A 13,964-nucleotide genomic window follows, 5' to 3' on the forward strand; every position below is an offset into this window, starting at 1 on the left:
CTCAGACTTCATGGATAGCGAATTAGGAAGTCCAGGAAAAGGAAAAAAAGAGCAATAGTGTGCTCTTATTTAGAAGAGGTGAATGGAAGAGCTAGGGAATTTCAGACCAGTCTGTGTAAATACTGTAGAAGCGGCAGAGTTTTGTAGCTTAGATAGTGTAGAGGTACACATCAGAAACAGTTAATGGGGTGACTTCATGCATTTTATTGAGCTAACTAATGAAAATTATTAAAAAAACAAAAAAAAGAGAGATGGTTTCAGGAGCAAAATCCCTTTTATAGTAGTCAGGAAAAATATTGGAGCAAATAAATAAGCCACTTCAAGGACCTTAGAAGAAGAGAGAGAGAGAGAGAGAGAGGGGGAGATGAGTAAAAGCCAATAATGGATTTGCCGAGAACAAGTCATGTCAAACTATCGTAATTTCCTTCTCTGACAAAGAAGCAGACCTAGCAGATAGAAAAGAATAAGTGCATGTCATATATCTTGACTTATCAAGGCTTCTGACTCTGTCTCACATGACATTCCCCAGCACAAACAGGCTAGGGAGATACAGTCTAGATGAAACTACTCAAAGACATGCAGAACTGCCTGGGAAAAATCCTATGCAGTCCAAACCAGCAGAATGTCACTGTCAGAGAGAAGGATACAGATCCTGGGCAGCAGGATCGGCAGCAATCTCCAGGTCTCAGCCTGGGTTGGCTCCCGCTGCATATTTTCTCGGGCAGCCTGAACATGGAAATGTGAAGTGCATTTATTGCACCTGCAGGTGACAGAATTCTAACAGGGCACAAGCCATTTGGGCCACAGGAGAATTAAACAGACACAAACCACAACCAGCCCACCTTGCTAACACAACTTACCCGCCACTCTAAAAACATCAGTGCCTTCAAGGTCCTCCCATCCTTAGAAGACCCTCTGAGCAAAGAGTAGGAACAACATGGCAATTTTTTTCAGACTGGATTTAAATGTGTGAGCTTACTCTAGGTTCAAGGAAAACTGTAAACAACATGAGGAGCATTGCAGGATGGTAGCTGGACTTTGGGAAGGTGGATGTGAACCAGGTGAGGGTCTGAGTTCAGCTGGAGAGGAACCAGGCCAGGAGGCAAAGAGGGGCAGAAGATACCGCAGGATGGCGGGAGGCCAGGCGGAGCTGCAGGCAGCAAATCACTGTATTTGTAATTAATCATAACTTAAAATACTGTTGCCTGGGAGCACATGGGTATGCGTGGGTGTAGCAAGAGACTGATGGGCCACAAGACCCACAGACCCCAAACGCAGGCTGGTTGCCCATGTACAGACATTACAGCTCAGCGCCACTTCACTGCACGTCTGACCATGTGCGACCGTGCCCATCACGACAGACAGCTCCTCCTGGGACAGCCATGAGCGCCGACCTGACACCGGCCTGCATGGCCCTGGGGATGCTTGCTCAGACCCTCAAGGGTAAGTCCATCGCTGATGCTGCTGTTTGCTCCCACGTGCAGCCAAGAAAATCCCCAGCTGGCTCCTAGGGAAGCTACTCGGGGCCACAGCGATCTTCTTCTTCTCCCCGTGGTGTTCCAGGGATCTCTGGTGAAAGAGATCCTGACAAAAAAACGTAACATTCGAAACTGCACCATGATGGGAGTGTGAGAAGTTTGTTTATGCTGTGTCTGAGGATTATTTCATTCTGTATTATGTTCAGAATCATCAAAGTCCTGCTGGTGGCTACACATATAACTTCTGAGATTTGGGGCATTGCTTTATTGTGGTTACGTCCAAACTCCTGCTTGCAAATAATGCATAAAGTAAAAATAGCAAGAACACCCCCCCACACATTACTGATTTGAATATGTTCCTTCTCTTTTTAATATTTTTAATGAACCAATGAAAAAGTTCTGTCATCTGATTGACCAGTCTTTATAGGCACCAGTCAGGAAGGCTGATGGGGTGGAGAGCTAATGCAAAAAGCCACTGACAAGGTACATACTGACATCCAAATAACTGGCATTAGCTTCTGAAATCACATACTAGGCACAGTAAAAATTATCAGTGCAGAAATCATTATTGTAGCTAAGAGGCAATCCCTGAAAAACACTATTCATTTTAATGGCAAATTACTGGGTAAGTCTCAAAGCTGAAGGAGGAACAGTTGTAGCTTGCACCATTCCTGTATAAAGTGGCAAGATTTATAGCCCACAGGATGCGAAATTTTGTGTCTTACAGAGACCAAATACTGCTGTGTACAATTTACGTTTGCTCATCTCTTGACCAAGGAAAAATAATCTGTAGTTCTGCTCTGTCAGGGAAAATCACTCAAAGGCACTGGTACTGGGTAAAATGAAGGAAAATAAAAGGAAAAGGAAAGGGAAATGGAAATGAAAAGGAAGAGGAAAAGGAAAACAGATTCCATTTATAGTGGTAATTTTTCCTGTCCTATCGCAGCTGAGAAGTATGATGGAGCCCTTCATTAGAAACTGAATAGCAAAGAATACACTGCAGAATAAACACAGTTAATTTGCTCTTACATATGCAAAAACAGAGAGCAAATATTTTTAAAATATTTTTATTCATCTACTAAAAGATATAACTTAGCATCTGTTTATCAAGCAAGCCAGCTTTGCTCACCAATATTTCAGTTGAATTTTAAAAGAGAAACACACAGAAAGAATTTACCTCCACTAAAACTTGGACAGGGATGCTTATCTTTAAAGTGCACGTAATTTCATTACGATAGTTGAACTGGTGCCTTACTTGCAGCATCTGCTACCCAGAAATCTTTGCTTTCCACAAATGAACAGTAAACATCAGTAACATGGGCACATACATTTTCTACTAGATGTGGTGCCATGAAGCAAATGAATGAAGCTAATCAAGGCGCCTATCTCAGGATTGTTTTTACAGTTCACATCCAGCTGAGTTCACAGCTTAGCAGCAAGCAAGAGGTGTAACGAAAGCACTTCACAAAGGCAATTTGAAAACGTAATTGGTTTAAGTCATTGTCAAAGCCAACAGGGGCACAAGTTTATAGGACAACTGGCAACAGGGCACAAATACTACTTGTATGAAAACTACTGTGCGTTTAACTGCAAGGAAATTAGCGTGTAGTGGCAGGCAAACAGCACAGTGAGTACCATATCATTACAAGATTATAGCCTTCTGAACCACAAGGCAAGAATACAGGTTATATGCTAATTAGTTTTGGATCTACTAAAGGTAATTACATGGTAATCTCCATGTAGTTACATGGTGTTTAATAGGAAAACCTATTAACTAATCATATAATTAAAGAGTAATTGCATGATACTCCTGCCCTGTGACATCCATGGTAGCCAGATAAATTAAAACTGATGGAATTTCATGGCATAGCCTATTCCTGTCGTCAGACTTCAGGACAATACCATGTCTTTCAAGACATTGAAGTAGGCAGGAAAAGGTACCAAAAGTCAGGGAGCTTACTGCTTTCTCAACACACAGAAAATAGCACCTCATGCCCAGAACCACTGTTCATTTCCACAAAATTACTAGGAAGGGAATCTCACCATATTCTTTGGGTTTATCCTCTCTTGAATTTGCTCTTTCCTTTTTTTTCCCCACTTTTCTCTATAATTTCAGGCTCCACAGCTTCTCAATCACAGCCATCCTGACTTTTCTGTCAGTGTGTTCAATGCAGCACTGAGTCACCTGCTGTTTCTTCACCTTCACTTGCTCACATTTTTTTCCCTTTTCTTCCTCTTACAAAATTTTAAGTAATTTTGCAACTTTTTTGTTGTGAAAACTTGATCATCTCTTTATGTTTCCTTTCTCCTCTTCTACTTTCTTTTCCTTTCTGCAGAGGACACTGTCACGCAAATAATAAATAAAGCTACTGAAAGTCTCCCCTCAGTCTTTCAAAACCCAGGGCTGCAGCCAGCGAGGCTCCTCCATTTTCCAGGCATCCCTTCTGCCTCTCCTCAGCAGAAGTCGCTCACTGCTGCCACACTCTTCTCTCCAGGCTGATAGCCAGACAACCTCTCTAGTGATTCCTAACAGGTTACACCACAGCCCACAGCAAAAGTTGCACAGCACAACCACCTGGAAAGAGGAGGATGAGCAAAGCAGGTCAGCACACAGTGCTGGTCAGATTTCAAAATGTCTCTCACATGAGCTGCTGTTGCAAAAATTGCTTCACTCCAGAGCGGACTGAAAAATTGGCATTTGCCACAAAACAGCACTAAAAATCCAGCAAATCTAAACATTTCACCCTTTTTCTCCCCCCCCCCCCTTTATTTTTTTTAATTCTGCATTTCATTTTGTACTAACTAAAATTAGGGTTATATAATAATACAATCTACAGCAAAAAGCCAGTCCAAAAAAGAAAAAAAACAAAATCAAGGTCTCCTGCACAGCTCGGCTTCAGCGAATAAGCATTTCTCAAAAGAAAAAGGTCTGTCCAAAAGTTTCCAACTCCATGTAACATTAAGTCTGTTTCTGGGGCTTCCCTAGCCTGTTGGAGGTACAGAAATCTCAATTTCAAAATGTGAAAGCAAGTGAAACATCAAACTAATAAACTGCTAAGAGCACAATGCACGACCATCCATGATGCCATGGACTGAGAAAGGACTACGCAGTCCGCTTAGCTTTAAAATACCAAGTCACATTCACTGCCCTGCTGAAGCCCAAGCTTCAAAATGTTGCTGAGCCCCACAAGAAGGAAATAAATGCTCCCCCCGCTTTTATTTTTCTTTTCTTTTTGACAGACCTCATTCTGGCTGACCAGAGCACAGCACCAACAGTGGGTACTGCTCCATCCTCAGCAAGTGAGGAACAAAACAGAGATGGGTATGATTACTGGCGAGAAGGAAAGCTTCTGCAGGCTTCACCACAGCACAGCCCCATGAAAAGGTAAGCAAAGCTGTGGGTCTGTCCATAAAAACAGAACTGACAAAAAAGGGCAAAAGTGATGACTGATGGTATCATTCAATATAATCAGTGACCTGTTCTCACCTTTCACTTTATTATTTCACACTTCTTCACTCTTCACTTTTTGTAAAGACCTAGAGCTGGATTTACCCAACAATATCCGAGGGCCCCGGGGAGTCTGCTGTTACCCTTGAACTGCCCCCAGCAGCCTGAAGAGTGAGCTGTGCTGAGAGGGAAGAGAGCCCAGATAATGCCTAGAAAAACATTAATTCGGTCTTTCTAGTATGCTGAGCTTCTCTGACACCTTGGAGGGAGATACAGCTGCTTCTGTCCTCCCAACTGAGGGGCTCTGAAGGAACACAACAGGCTGGATCCAGCCCATTGTGCCAGTGAACCGGTGATGCGAGGAAGAACCATTCCTTTCAGAAAAGCTGGCCCACAACTTTTAATTGTGTATCTCCTAGAAGGGATAATGGGAGGCAACGGGGGCAACTAAATGATTCTGTGGCCACTTCTACCTCAGCATGGGAAGGGAGGTGGTGTGCAAGCCCTGCAAAGCACTCCTAGGTCTCAGGGCAGGTTTTACTTCCTGGATCTCTGAGCACCCAATGGTGGTTCAGAGGGAAGAAAACAAAAGCCTGTACTTGTCAGGAGAGTTCCCTGAAAGGGAATGTGACATTGAAAAATTATGTCCAATTGTGAAGCATTTTGGCACTGGAACAAGTCTGCTGGGCCAGCATATTCACACTACACAGCAGTCCCCACGTGTTCAGCATTAAATGGGCAGCTTGCTAACTAACAGTCCCCTCAGTGCAGGGCAACCTGTCAGCATATGGACTTGGCATCTAGGTTCGTCAGCGCTGAGTCAAATGTCTGGACAATTAAGTGAAGCTAAGCAGCAAGCACGAGTAGCTCACAGTATTACTTCAATTTAGAGATAACAAAGACTGATTAACAGTAGTGATTGCTAGCGTAAAATAGGCTATGGACTTCTTTTCTTTCACTATAAAAGTCTGTATAAAAGTCTGCATACTGTGCTGATATTAACACTTTTCAGAAATGCAATTCCATTTTATTAGCATACAGAAATAAGCTTCCAAAGCGGATTGTGTCTTATTAAAGGACACTGGAGTGACAAGATGATTCTCTCCATCACTGCTTCTCTTTCCACCACCATTGGGAGCATCATGACCCAGTCTCACAACACCCGCTCCATCCCCAAAGTCATTACAGCAGTGCCTTCTTCCTCCTGGCTCTGAGCAGCCCTGGGTCGCTGCTTTCAGCAGCTGAGGAGCTGTTTGAAAACACTACCGGTCTGTTATCCCAGATTTCCATCTGTGAAGGAGCAGAGGAGGGAAGGAGCGCTGCTCCTCAGAGGCACCAGGCAGGTGGTTCTCCTAACTCTCAAAACAACTTTTACTCACTGATCTGATCAGTATTTCAAATATCCATTATCTCACAATTGGCTAGATAGTTACAAAATCTCCAGAAACCCTGGGGATACTGGGACTGAGGAATACTCAGGGGTTGGTGATACGTAACAAGGCTGGTCAAAACTAGGTGCACTAAGGCTTAATGGAAATGGAAACCAGTTGGACATTTGAAAAACCGGTGCTTTCCAAGTCTGTGTGAATGGTCAGTGACCCTGGTCTCTCAGTGTGGAAGGGACATCTGACATATGTATGAACAGGACAGGAATCTAATGGTGAGCTTTAAGAACTGTTGCCACAAGCAGCATTTTTGGGCCATGCCTCCAAACTTATATAGAAAACACACCGACTCACTTGGCAACTGTGATCAAGGCATTTTACTTGGCCAGAAACACCAACCTTTGCGTGTTTAGTAGACACGGGTTACTAATGTTCATGCTGTGAATACGCTTCCTTGTGTGTCCTTCTTTTCATCTCTCCTTCTATCTTGGATGGGAATATCTCACCTCTTTGCCCTTCACCACACACAAAGGCTGTTGTTACCAAGGAGCTCTGTGCGCTAGCACACTTTCATCTGACCAAGGAAAAAGAAAGTGAGAGGAAGTACAAATAGGAAAGCATTACATACGGAGAAAAACCCTGAAGAAAAAGTCAAAAAAGTAAATTCATATGGATCAGTAACCTCTTCACCTCTCACGTTGCTTATGCACATTTGAGACAACGCCTGAACCTGAAGACATTAGGAGCACTGTCAAGATGAAGGATTCTAAAAGAAGTTAAAAGCTCAGCAGAATTTATTAATATATAATAAAGTATATATTTTTTTAATTTAAAATATTTACAAGCCTAGCAGAAGCAGGGCCCAGGACTGGGGAAACAACGGCAGAGAGCCTGTTTATGAATATTTTCAATGAAAAAAGAAAAAAGAAAAAAGAAAAAAGAAAAAAGAAAAAAGGAAAAAGAAAAAAGAAAAAAGGAAAAAGGAAAAAGAAAAAAGAAAAAAGAAAAAAGAAAAAAGAAAAAAGAAAAAAGAAAAAAGAAAAAAGAAAAAAGAAAAAAGAAAAAAGAAAAAAGAAAGAAAAAGTTTGATTACATGGACAAAAAAGAAAAAGGGTAGCTGTAGAGGCTGCGTGTAAGCTATGCATATTAACTTCTAGGTCTCAGGGTAGGCCTCCTGGATCTCTGAACACCTGGTGCCAGTCTAGCAAGAAGCAGAACCGGGACTAAGAGATGCTCTAGGCACAGGAAGATTGCAACACTGGCAACTGAATAACAAAAGGGATAAGAAGGTAAGAAGGAATGAAGGCCATGAGCTAGAGAGAGGAAAGGAAGAGAAATAGAAATAACAGAGAAATGGAATTATGTCAAGACTTGGCTTTATTCAGTCACCATTCATTGCTGAAACAATATTTTTCCAGAAAGTTCCCAACCAGTTGACCTGGTGTCTTATGCATCAGTGATACAGCTTATTCCAGTCTCCATGTTGTATGTACTGATCTGGTTGGTACAAAAGAGCAGAAACCAGAGCAATTTTAGGTGATTGCATAGAGTCCTCAGTAGCCGCTTCACTGGAGCATCAGTAGAAGGCCAGACGCAGCACTGAGACCAACCACCCATCCTGCATCCTGTCCTGCCTGGTGCTCACACACACCACGGCAGGTTTGGGCCTCCTGCAAAAATACGTACACAGCTTGTGGTAAGGGTGGGTGTTCCAGGAGGGTAATTGTCTGTGTTTGTCTGATGTTAGAGGGGATGAAGATGCTTGCGTCCAGCAAAGTCCCTCATTTTTTTGCTCTGGTCCATCTAATTCAGGAGATAGGTGAGGTCCTTTGAAGAGTCATTCTGTCCGAGACCTTCATTCACTTGCAGTCACACTGCAGCCACTGTCTGCTGCCACAGGATTTCCTCTTTCATTGATCAGCCCTATTTACCACCTTATTCACCCAATTCACCACAGCAGCTGCACTAAAATATGGCTACAGAAAGCCAATCTTTCCTGTCAGTATCTAAGCAATACTTTAACAGCAATGGGGTTTTGCCCTCTTATCTCCACAACCTGCAATTTTGCCAATTTTCACTATTTCATTAAAATACTCCTAATGTGGGAGTTTATTGTGTTGACTTCCAGGAACACAAAATAGTAAGGTTCTAGTCTCCACATTTGCAGAAACCTGTGAATACTGCCTCAAATAGAGTCTCAAAAACCACAGGCAAATAATTTGTTGGTTGGTTGGTTGGTTGGCTGGTTTTTTAGTTCTCCCTAAGCAGATAATGAGTTTTATGCAGCCTGATGGTTTGCAAATTCAGTTTTGGCAGTACTGAACTTGGGATCACTCCAAGTCAATATTAGCTCTTGACGTTCTGTTCTCACCTTGATTTTTGTTTGCTTAGATCTGGAGGTCACATCAAGCAATATAAAACACATGATTTAAAATATTAACGTTTTTGAGACCTTATGCTGACTTTATTTTAGCCACTCTGACCTCTTTCGCCCCTGGAAATAAAGCCAGAAAAGGCCAGCGATGACTGAATTCTCCCTGTATAGCATCAGCTGGTGCCAGCTGAAGTCTGTGAGAGCTGCTTGAAAGCTGCCACAGGAGAGGAACCTTTTGGTGTCTGAAGTCATCTAGTTTCAAGTTGGATAAAAGTGTTTTGCACTTCCCTGCCGTTCCCCATTTCTTCCTTAGTTTTAATTGTCCCAAACTGTGCAAATACGCCAAGCACTCCAATGCCCAGCTCCTCTGTCAATCACTCAGATCCCTGTTTTGATAATGCTCCCTCCGAAATGCTGTTTAGAGCAGCAGGTCAGAGAAGGGACTTTAGGATTTGAAATTTTCCATTAATTCATATTGTGCGGAAAAATCAATACTCAGCAAGTGTAGAGATGCCCTGACAGGCCGTATACAGACTGTGCAGCTTGATAATTATCATTTCTTTAGTAGGTATGCCGTGCATATGAGGAGGTATATCATGCATAAAAGCATATTGGAAACAGAGAGGTTATATCTTGCTCATCAAAGCTCCGAGCCACAAGAAGTAAGCTTGAAACACAAATCCAAGTGGTAAAAATGTAAGCTCTAACTAACCATATCTCAGTATGGAAAAAGAAAACTGAAACAGCCATCAGAAAAAATCTGGATGACAGGGCTGTTCCAGGCTAAGGTCATCATTCTAATGCAAAATCATAAAGCAAAACCCAGTACTGGCTTTGAATCTTTAAATTATTCACAGCCAACAGCGCCCTTCCAGAGTTAGGTTCCCTGTTCAGCATTTCACTGTCTCATTGCATTGAAAAGATGTTTTCCTTGACCTTTGCAGCTTCGCCTTTTGTGCACCACCTGGTATCTTGATGTAAAATACAGATATCTACAGCAGATAAAAAGAGAAAAAAACCCTCAAACTCCAAACTATTTTCTGACTTCTCTAAAAAGAAAAAAACCTCAAACATAAATTCTTAATGCTTTTTACAAAAAATAATCATTTATTAAGCAGCATGTGCTTATTAATAAATTACTAGGCAACCAGATGTAGAAGTCACTTTCAATGTGTTGTTAAAGCTGTTTATGCTAATAAGCAGAAGCAGAAGCATTTTTAGATGTTTTTTTGCATGGGGAAAACACTAGAATAAGGCCATGCCAAGCGGTTTTGAAATAGAAGTTGATAGTTACCGGCTGTTCTTAAAGAATATCTGGTAGTGTTTCTTCATACACACTCAAGATGACCCTTTCCTCTTTAGAAGTGATTTCCACTCACCATTTCCCAAAACAATTGCATTTCTGTCCTCACATGAGTCATATCTAGACAGGTGAATCCATATAAATAATACCATTTTAATAGAACAATTTTTTTAATTGTTCTGTGAAAACAATACTAAATCACAAACTTTTTTCTTCGTTTATTGTCTCTGGCATAACAGGAAGAGTTATGGTGGTGAGGAGAAAGAAAAGTGTTCCCATCTAAAGGAAGAGGAAAATTGAATTCTTCAAAAATTTTGAGGTAGGGCCTTCGTTTCGTTATTTTAGCCCAGGAGCACAGGCATTTAGCATGGATGTTTATAGTCAGCTCTACATGCAAAGAAAATATGAAGCACACAGGTTTTAGGTGGAGTGTTATTAGGCACAATACATAAATAAACATACCAAGTATTGTGTCCTTATACAAAAGTAGCTACACAAATGCCTTATTGTTGTATGAATGCCGAAATTACAGGCAGAGAGGAATCCGGACTGAAAAAAGCTTCTAAATTGTTTTGATAGTGCGGTTTGCATCCCTTCCTCGGGACAGGTTTACATCTCTTCACAGGCATTCAGTTAGTTCAGACCTGTTTGTTCCCTGGAGCAGGGATTCTTTTGTGTGCCAAATTTGAGTACGTGGGTATTTTCTGTAGAAATACTATACCTTCTTGGTATGCAGGCATCAAGTATTCAGGATGCAAATGAAAATGATATCTTTGTACAAACTGTTGTATCAGAGACTGAGATAATTCCATTCCTTCTGTGTATTTTTTTTAACATTACAAAATTGGGCTAAAGCCCAATTTTTCTCTTCCTGGTGACAGCTACCTAATCCAAGCTGTGATCTATGCCATCTCCCTGTATTTTTTAGCAATATAACAGAGTGGATTCCTCAGATGACACATCTAGCAAGTTTCCTTGACTCTCCTGTTAACATTAGTGACAAATCTATTTGTTCTGTAGATCTCGGGGGAAGATTCCAGGGGCATCTGATCAAGCCATCTCAAAACTAGACAAATCAACCCACAGTTTGCAAAGCAAATCTCTTCTCAGAACATGCTGTGGTCCTTTACCCAGCCACACCAACGGTGCTTTGAAAAGGGGGAGAATTGCTTCCTTTTCTTCTTTGAAATCTCAATACTTGCATAAGCTGGGTCAAAATATCGTTGTTATAAAGGTAAGTTGCAGCATATCCTGAAACATGAATTGTACACTTTTAGAAGAGAACATCACAAAAACGTAGTCGCAATCAATTAGTTGGATATAGAAGCAATTACATGTGGTGTACATCCTATCATTATATATTTAGCAAACGATCTGAAGTGATTGCACACCTATTTATTTTTGTCAAAGCCTTTCAAATTCATGCACATAATAGGAACTGCAGAAATCATTTTAACAATGACCCAGTATACGACAGACAAAGATTTGGAACAAAAATCCTTATAAAATAAGCTGTGATTCTTTCCCGTTTGAAAATCAAAGACTTAATATTACCAATTCTGTTTTGAAAAGGTAAAGAAAAGTGTGTACATATTTTAGAAGAATGAATAAATGTATTGAAAAAAGCTTCTTTTAACACGTTGTATGTGTATGCATTAAATATGAAATTACCAAGGAACAAAAGTTTCTTGGTATCCGTCATTAAGATAAAGCCAAGAAAAAAAGGGTGTTTTCTGGTAAAGAACTAAATTAATGGAATCAACCTCAAATTACTATACTGCTTAGATTGGTGTATTCTAAGTCTTCAACCAAATGTTGCTGCCAGCTCCTAAATCTCCTGCTATTTAGAACTTATACCTAAGATTTAGCTCAATGTTCTCTGTTGAATAACAGTAATTTAAAGAAAGCAGTAAAAGGTAAGAAGCAGGTAGCTTATTTCTGGGCTTATTTTTTAAATACTGAAAGACAAAAGGAAAGTCAATGAAAAAAAAGTCACAAACTTTTGGAGGGGAATTTTTTTTATGAAAAGAAGTGTTAATTTTTCTATATCAGTTTCTTTGTAGATGCAGTTTACAGGTTGTATGTGGTTAGTCGCAAATAAGCTTTTTAGCAAATTTCAAACAAATTTAATGTGATTTTTTACATCCTATTCCTATCAAAGATAATTAGATAATTGCAAGATAAACAGCTGTGCGTTGTTTCATGCTTTTACAGCCACTTGAAGAAACAAGTGGATGGAGCACAAGGACTATGCAATGGTACTGCACAAGTGTTTGCACAGAGCTGCTGAAGAGTTTAGCACCGTGACTTTACTCTGATGTTAAAAAGGTGACTCTACACGATACAACAGCTAAACATAGTTGTGATCTGTAAGCTCTTTGCAATGCAGAATGAACCTTAGCGGTAAAAAAACCTGCCCCCAAGCCGCTTATTTTCTTTTAGATTAGTAAAGGCTGTTGTTTCATCCCCAAAACAGAACAGCGAGATTCAAGTTATGAGAAGAAACATCCCCTTGTTTGGGAAAGTTATGGCAGGAAGGGTGATTCTCACAGCCGTGAGAAAAATAAGTGATGCTTCTCTTTGGAAGAGAGGGCCTAGGTCAAATTTCTAAATTGGAGGATTATTGCCTTAGTTACATGTGTGAGAGCTTCCCTATGCAACCACAACTCTTTACCCCTTCTGCTCTCCCTCTTCCTTGTCTCCTAGTGAAAACCGCACTTCTACAGGACCTTTTTTCTTTAAACAAACCCTGCAGTTAGTTTGCAAACACAGACTTGTGTGCATCTCTATTGCCTGTATTTCCATGCAGTCCCAGCACGTGCCTCTGCACACAGAGCTTCGTCCCTTGCTGAGAACTGTCACCGCCTGCCCCTTCCGTCGGTGCGGCCCCCGAGCACCCATCGCAAGGAACGAGCGGGCAGTGCTGGGCAGGGTGTAAAAGGGAGCTGTAGCACCTGGATTTGATTTACAACCACAAAAGTGTGGAATCCATGAGGAAGCAGCAGGAATGGGCTGCGCGCTCATCGGGGGCTCTAGGAGATGAGCCATGCTCAGCCCACCACTGAGCCCCAGGGCTGGTAGCCCGTTCCCACAGCCTCCTCTGTCTCCCAAGGGGTTCACTTGCTTGGGAAAATTTCTCATACTGATAAATGTTAGGAAAAGCACCTTCCTTTTATAGTTCTCCCAGTGAGAACTGTGAGAGTGTGGGCTGATTTTCCTCTTTCCAGAGGGAGCCGGTGTTTTGAGCCCCCGTAACACAAGGAAGGGGTTTGGTCCGGGGCGTGTATTACAAACACCAACATTTCACACAATGTTTTGCGTCCCTTTAGCAAGACTGTCAGGATCACTGCACCATACTGTGATGGACCAGCACGCTGCCGGGGCCCCGGTGCAGAGCAGCACTGTGCAACGCGTGCTTTGCATGATGCTACGCAAGTCAACAGCACAACACAACAGAAACAACAGCGTTGGTAATCGCACCAAATAGTGCTCTCAGGCTGAAATCTGGATCGGGCTGCAGAACGGGTGGCCCCCATAAAGAGATGCTAGTCTGCAGATGACTGCTAACTGCTAGAAAACACTTAAACTGCATCTAAGCCTCTGAAAGCAGTGTGATCTTCTGCTGTTGTCAGATCACTTGACATTGCTTACACCAAAACAACAGTTAAAGAAAACATGACAAATGCTGGTAATGAGCAGTTAATACAAGCTCCAGGATGAATTAGCTTTGACTGTATTTCTGCTCTTATGGGATCATTGTTTCGCAAGAGTATCTTCCAGTGTAGCTCGTTAAAAGAGCAGGAATGCCCAAAACTCCCTCAGGGGAAGCAAGGCTTGAAGTGAGCCCAGTGGAGGTTTCCTGGGAGAGAGGATGGATCAGCACGACTTGTGCACCGTGTGCCCCCCCATGCATCAGCAGAGCTGGGCACCTCAGACCAGAGGTCACCCAATGATTTTTGGACCACCTGCCAAATTA

The 13,964-nt window shown here is 41.8% G+C and overlaps 1 protein-coding gene across 6 annotated transcripts in view; it reads right to left on the minus strand.

The window, feature by feature from the left end:
• Nucleotides 1–13,964, minus strand: part of NUBPL (NUBP iron-sulfur cluster assembly factor, mitochondrial) — a 160,575-nt gene that overhangs the window by 40,117 nt on the left and 106,494 nt on the right. Inside the window, exon 11 of one of the 6 annotated variants that reach the window (XM_065064107.1) lies at nt 7,383–11,239. The exons of the other annotated variants lie outside the window; for them this stretch is intronic. Coding sequence (XP_064920179.1) covers nt 11,201–11,239 — 39 coding nt within the window. The 3' untranslated portion in view covers nt 7,383–11,200. Of the gene's footprint in view, nt 1–7,382; nt 11,240–13,964 lie in introns of those variants that run through there. 6 annotated transcript variants of the gene reach the window in all.

This window comes from Columba livia, chromosome 5 (assembly GCF_036013475.1).
Source record: "Columba livia isolate bColLiv1 breed racing homer chromosome 5, bColLiv1.pat.W.v2, whole genome shotgun sequence".
In the NCBI taxonomy this organism is placed as follows: domain Eukaryota; kingdom Metazoa; phylum Chordata; class Aves; order Columbiformes; family Columbidae; genus Columba; species Columba livia.